Genomic DNA, 7,122 nt, shown 5'->3' with positions numbered 1-7,122 from the left:
CACTGTGGTACGCAGGTGAAACTGAGCCTCGCAACACCTCAGTCACGTACCTCTGCCTTGACAGGAACAAGTTCCTATTACATGTGAATTGACAACATGTCATCAACGTATGTGTTATGAGACAAAAATGTAAATAATGCACCACCTTTCTCTTTGATGATAACTTATCTTCATCTTTTTCCTCAATTAACTTTTTCATTCATGTACTTCTATTAATAATTATTTTCAAACATGAACGCTTTTCATTGGTTCGTGAGCGCAGATATCAGCGCAGGTATCAATCCGCGATGAAGGATGAGGCCCATGAGGGTAACACGTGTAAAGGTGCCCAGTCCTTACCCTGCACTTGCCATGACACAGTGTGAAGACTGTGATCTCGGCTTGCTGAAGTTTGCTGTCAAGTACAGCAGAAATGTTGCGAATTTGATTACTGGGAAATCATCGCTCCTGCGATGCAAGTCAGTGTACAATCGAGAAGAGGACCAGCCAGGACCTTCATCCTTTTGTTAACCTTTATCATCCCAGGTATAGAAAACACAGAGAAAACTTTGTCAGCTTTCGTGGAAATACTTTAATGCCTTATTTATACATCATGTGAAAATGATAGAACAATATAAAAAACGAGTGTTGAATTACAGTACTGTTCCCATGTGGGAACACTATGAACAGGCGTGCCGAAATTTACCGTATTTTTATTATAGTTGCAAATCAGTACATATTTATAATAATAACACTTTTTTTCATTCTTCCGTAGAAAACAAAGGTGAACAGAGGACATTATAACCCAATTGTTTGTTCAACTCAATGCACAATAATTATTGAGACTCACTGTGATAAATCACGGCACACTCCGTACCTTTGTCGTAATGCAGTCTGACAAGGCATTTGCTACACTCATATCTTGCATTTTTTTTGCAAACAGCACATCTTCCTTGCTTGCAGCTTTGCTTGTTATGTCCAAGACCATCATATCGAATGTCAACCGGTACTTTGGTTGTTTTGCTTTGCCCAGCATGTGTACGTGGGGCAGTAGATTTCAGCAAACACAGCGTAACCTCTCTCCTGAACTCCAGGTGAGAAAGAGGGTCCTCCTCAAGGTGGCAGTGAATGCGCCAGGCAGCAACTATTGACAAGTTAAGAACATTCAAAAACAGTGGCCAGTACCATTTCTTGCCCCTGATCCCTGGTCGGTATGTAGCCAAAAGACGATCCATCAGATCAACCCCGCCCATACCCTCGTTATATTTGCGTACAAGATGTGGCTGTTTTACCTTCACCTTTGATGACTTTTTCACACGGCGAGTAGCTTCATGCAGGGGCAGATGTGTCTCATGGTTACTTGCAATGTTAACAATGGAATTATCGTTCCATTTACACATATACTTCTCCATCACAACGAAAGTCAAACTCTCCTCTTTCATCTTTTTTCATGGCTGCATTCGATTTCATCAGCTTAGCAGCACCAGCTGTCCTGTTCTCTCGAATAGTCCCAGTAGCTTTGATGTTCTTCTCGGCGAGGACTTCAATAGAAAATGTGAGGTAAAGAAATTGTCAAAGTATACTTCGTGCTTGGTGACTGTGGATGAAGACTGAATTGTCGACATCATGTCATTTACAACTCTGATGCCTAGAGGAAGTTTGGTCTGATCATTTTCTTTGCCTTTGTAGAGCTTCAGCCTATATGGGTAGCCGTCATTGCCGCAAAGTGCCCAGATCTTGTAGCCAAATCTGATTGGCTTTCCACGGATGAACATTTTGCAGAGTGCCGTCCATAGTAGGGCACCATGGATTCATCTACACTGAGCTTCTGATGGAAAATGCCATGTTTTTTTAGGTTTTCATTGATGATTGTGTAGATTGGCTCAATTTTGGCACATTTGTTTCCTGCTGGCAGGTTGTGATTGTCTGCAAAATGCATAACGCTCTTCAATGCTTGAAACCTGTTGCGAGTCATAGCAGCAGACACAAGCTGAACTCCCAGATCAGGCTGAGTGGACCAGTAATGGCGCTCCTCCGGCAATCTGTGGTACCCTGAGAGAAGTATAATGCCAAGAAAAGTCCTTATCTCATCGTGGTTGGCACTAAAATTTGGTTGGTTCTTATCCTCCTAGCATACAGATTTGTTTGATCTACAATGGTATCCAAAATAGATGATGAAAAGATCAGTCCCCATAGCTGGTACGGGGATAATTTAGTCAGGTCAGGAAATGAATCGACAAGCTTCTCCAGAGGATCGTAGCATAAGTTACGCCTAAATTCCGACTTCTTTTTCCATCCGGTGGCTCGAGACGATTTTGAAGGTGGTTCTTCTAACCCATCCTCACTGTCATCAGTATCATCCACTTCCACTTCTCCAGCTGGTTCAAATGCTTCCTCATCACTGGACATCACGCTCGTAGCATCCTCAACATCACTTTCAACATCTTGATCACCACTTTCAGGAGGAAGTACAACAACGTTTCGAACTCTGGAACCATCCTCTTCTGCTCTATCACAAGCCTCACGGACTGTAACAAAGTGTTCATTTTCCCCATGACCATAGAAGATGCTTGACAGCATGTTGATCACTCATAATAGAAGGATGCACAGTATGCACAAACAGCAGACTCTGAAAATAAGGAAAATATAATATTAGTGTGTTTTAGGGACAACTTTACGATATTACACAATGTACACACACACACACACACACACACACACACACACACACACACACACACACACACACACGGAGAGAGAGAGAGAGAGAGAGAGAGAGAGAGAGAGAGAGAGAGAGAGAGAGAGAGAGAGAGAGAGAGAGAATACATTAGAATTCTGTACTTACGTATGGTTGGGAATCAAATGGCTATGTGCTCTGACGATCGGTTGTAGGCTATATATATACGCTCGCAACAGGATGACGCAATACTGTGATGTAAGGGAATCATCAAATTGCATCATACATTGGTAATCATTACACCCTATAGCCTAACAATGTCATATCCCGCTGAATATGTGTAAAATATTTTCTTAGGTAATTTTTTGCATACAAAATCATAGCGTTCCCATGTGGGAACAATCTAATTTCACGACATCTCACTACCTCATTTTGATTACATCTTTTCTTTTATTAACACCAATCCTTTCAATTGGCTCAGAGAACACCTGCCAAGAAGAAAAAAATCATAAGTAAGAAATTTTTCATAAAGTTTCTGCCCTTCTAATACCAGTTACTAGAATGTGTAACAGGTACTGAAATGTTCGTAGAGACATAGCCTATGTGTAAATAGACAAATCTATAGTAGTGGGTCAGTATAGAACATTGACCTACACTGTGTCCCAGAATGCTAACACATTTTAAATATATCACTCGAAACATGAACAAACATTGCATCAAAAGTACGTTCCCACATGGGAACACTGGGAGGATAAAGGTATTAAGGTATTGTGAGGAGGGGTATTGGTAGAGGTAGGGCATATTGTGTGGAGCTATAAGAGAACCGGTGTGGGGGGAGGGAAGCTGCCCCAAAGCAAGGATACGTTAAGTTAGGTTAGTGTTGTAAGGGGGCGTCGGGGAGCGCAGTCCCCCCCGGTTACGTTAGGTTTAAGTTAGGGTTAGGTTAGTGTTGTAGGGGTTGTCCGGGGGGGCACAGCCCCCCCAGTTAGGTTAGGTTAGGTTTATGTTAGGGTTAGGTTACCCGGAACCCCCTGGTTAGGTTAGGTTAATGTTAGGGTTAGGTTAGTGTTGTAGGGGGAGTCCGAGGGGGCGCAGCCCCCCCGGTTAGGTTAAGTTACATTCAGTTAGGTTTATGTTAGGGTTAGGTTAGTGTTGTATGGGGAAGGGTTATGTAAAACTTCCCTACATTTAGGTATATTTTCGAACATTTGGGGAAATGTCCCTAGATTTTTAAAACTCGATATATCACTCAAATATACCTCCCCCCTAAAACCCACGATTCCCCACAGGCCCCCAAGCTTGCTGGGACTGGGAAGGGATTATTTCAGTGAAAAATTTTTATTTTTTTCACAATTTTCCTTGAAAACGGCGGTTTTTGTCCTTAGATTTTTTCGACCTCCATATTTCGCCTATTTTGCTTCCCCCCACCCAAAAACCCCCGATTCCCCACAGGCCCCCAAGTTTGTCGGTGCTGGGGGGAGGGGGGTGGGGAAAGGGAGAGGGGATTTCTTATGCATTTTTACCAGTTTTTCTAGCTTGCAAGGAAGATACAGTCTTACCAGCCTTCTTAACAGAGTCTGCTGACTTGAAAATAGTAAGAGACAGTAGATGGAGTCAAGCCATGGTGGCGAGCAATGCTATTAGTTTTCTCACCTCTCTCGTATCTTTGAATAATGTCCAGCTTCACTTCGAGAGTAAGAGACTTTCTTCTCTTCTTAGCAACACTAGGTGACATTGCATGGCTGGTTGCAGGGCGTTTTGGTGGCATATTGAGCGTGATATGACGAGCTGGTGCTGGACTCTGTTTTTGTTTTGAACTAAGAGCAGGGAAGGGTAGGGGAGTAAGTGGTGTGCATTTTGTCCACGAGAGGCGCTGGTGTATTCGAAAGCCTGTCGGCTTGCGTGATACGGTGGGCTTTCAAACTTTGAAAAAAAATACCTGGATAGAAGTTCGTTAAAGCGAGTTTGGTGTTTATTATATGAGCAAATGGTAGTTAAAGGAAACGTTCGTTGTAGCGATTTTTTTTTTCGTTGTGTGAACGTTCGTTAAGCACGGGTTGCCTGTGTGTGTATATATATATATATATATATATATATATATATATATATATATATATATATATATATATATATATATATATTGAATGTGTAATTTCTATTGAAGTATTTTTGTGAACATTATATCATGGAAGGTAAACAGGAGTCAGAGCGTCCAGTTAACATTATTGACAGTAATGATGTACAGAATATCATAGCATCTAATCCCTCGCCAGAGGATTTAGAGGAGCTTGGTAAGCATGAGCTAGGATTACTGGTCACTCATTATCAACTAGATATCCCTGCAGGGAGCAATACACACCCTTTGCTCATTGCCTTAAGAGAAGTAATGTTTGATATTTCTAACCCTTATTTAAATGGGTGTCGACAGGAGGAGGAACCTCTTCGTCAACCTTCTCCCATTCTTAGTTTTCGCATAGCTTGACCAGTCGCCGACAATGCGATTTTTTCAAAGCATAGCTCAGTTAGCGCACGCGCACTTGAGTACTCAGGGAGTCCCCCGCTCCCCTACCACCGCCTCCCCTCCCTAATGAGTTGACAGTTCATCAATGGCCGTGACAGTGACCACGAAGATTAGTAGTGCAAGTCCTCTGCAATGGAGCAACTGATAAAAGAGGTACGGAAATACCCGTGCCTATATGATATGACAACAGAGGGCTATAGAGATATGACGAGGAAGGACAACTGCTGGGAGGATATTGCCACAGCCCTTCAAATGAATTGTAAGTATTTTTAATACCTTTATTTATAACACTAGTCAACGCAATTCAATATAATCTTTTTTATTACAAAACTGTAAAAAAAAATGTCCTATGCATCTATAAGTATTTAATACAAGTCTCTCTCTCTCTCTCTCTCTCTCTCTCTCTCTCTCTCTCTCTCTCTCTCTCTCTCTAATAATAATGATAATAATGATAATAATAATAATCCTTTTAATTACTATGTTGTCAAAAATGTGTACGTTATTTTGATACAAATTAGTACAAATCTCTCTCTCTCTCTCTCTCTCTCTCTCTCTCTCTCTCTCTCTCTCTCTCATAATAATAATAATAATAATAATAATAATCATCTTTTTAATTACTATGTTGTCAAAAATGTGTCTACGTTATTTTGATACAGATTAGTACAAGTTTTTCTCTCTCTCTCTCTCTCTCTCTCTCTCTCTCTCTCTCTCTCTCTCTCTCTAGCGACGAGTGACCGTATCCACCTGCCAGTCATCACTTCCTTGTTCTCATGTGAAGTACTCCATGAACTTATTGCGCACTTCAAACCTACCGGCCCGGTAGCTCAGTGGTTAGAGCGCTGGCTTCACAAGCCAGAGGACCGGGGTTCGATTCCCCGGCCGGGTGGAGATATTTGGGTGTGTCTCCTTTCACGTGTAGGCCCTGTTCACCTAGCAGTGAGTAGGTACGGGATGTAAATCGAGGAGTTGTGACCTTGTTGTTGTCCCGGTGTGTGGTGTGTGCCTGGTCTCAGGCCTATCCGAAGATCGGAAACAGTGAGCTCTGAGCTCGTTCCGTAGGGTAACGTCTGGCTGTCTCGTTAGAGACTGCAGCAGATCAAACAGTGAACTGGTAGCGTTACATCCTATATGCCTCATCCTTGACAGAGAAATGTTACCTTCACTTGGCTGAGGTTCAGTAGCGTTCTCAGAAAGAAACTGTTCTTTCACTGATAATCTTAGAAAATTATGCAACACTGCTGTTGCCTTGACAATTTTATCTGTGAGTTCTATTTTACCTTGGAATGGTTGTTGAAACACCCTCCATTGTTTTGCATATATTCCAAATGCATTCTCAGCAACTCTTCTACATCTACTGAGCCTATAGTCGAAGATTTTCTTTGAAAGGTTCAAGTTCTCTCTTGAGAAAGGTCTCATTAGGTTTCATTTCAGCAGAAATGCTTCATCACCTACTATGATGTGTGGCATTGTGGTATTTACTAGAAGTTTGTCTGCAGGAACACCTAAGGAGTAATTCATTTGCTTACCCATGACGCTGTTGCTGAATATGTTGCCATCACTGTGCTTGCCATAAGAGCCTGTATCTATGATGTTAAATTTGTAATATGCGTCCACTAAAGCAAGAAGAACAACTGAGAAATGCATTTTGTAGTTGTAAAACTGTGAACTTGAGTGTGGTGGTGCCCTTATACTTATATGCAGAGGTGGGCACGCGAACCTTTTTTTGGGTTCCGAATCCGAACCCGAATCTTCGCCGGTTTTGGGTTCCGAACCTCCGAATAGCGAACCCGATTTTCAAAATTTCAGTGCGAACATTTATTCCGAACATTTGTCTGCGAACCTTTGAATCTTTAAAAAATAGCAAAGCAAACCTTAATTCCGATACCTTCCGAACATATCCAAACCTAAATTTTACTCATTCCGAATCTCTGAATCTAAATTTCCG

General features: G+C 41.8%; 1 protein-coding gene across 1 annotated transcript; it reads right to left on the bottom strand.

Moving 5' to 3' along the window:
• Window positions 1-339: 339 nt before the first annotated feature.
• Window positions 340-1,391, bottom strand: LOC123500988 (piggyBac transposable element-derived protein 3-like; the record flags this gene model as incomplete). The annotated part of the gene is made up of 2 exons (XM_045249544.1): window positions 830-1,391; window positions 340-394 (listed from the first exon to the last, which is right to left on the bottom strand). Coding segments are annotated over exons 1-2 (617 nt in total), but the record flags the coding sequence as incomplete, so codon positions are not given.
• Between the last annotated feature and the right edge of the window lie 5,731 nt (window positions 1,392-7,122).

This window comes from Portunus trituberculatus, unplaced genomic scaffold (assembly GCF_017591435.1).
Source record: "Portunus trituberculatus isolate SZX2019 unplaced genomic scaffold, ASM1759143v1 PGA_scaffold_63__7_contigs__length_466372, whole genome shotgun sequence".
In the NCBI taxonomy this organism is placed as follows: Eukaryota; Metazoa; Arthropoda; class Malacostraca; order Decapoda; family Portunidae; genus Portunus; species Portunus trituberculatus.
Note: the sequence above shows the minus strand (reverse complement) of the source record. Positions and strands in the feature narration are given on the sequence as shown.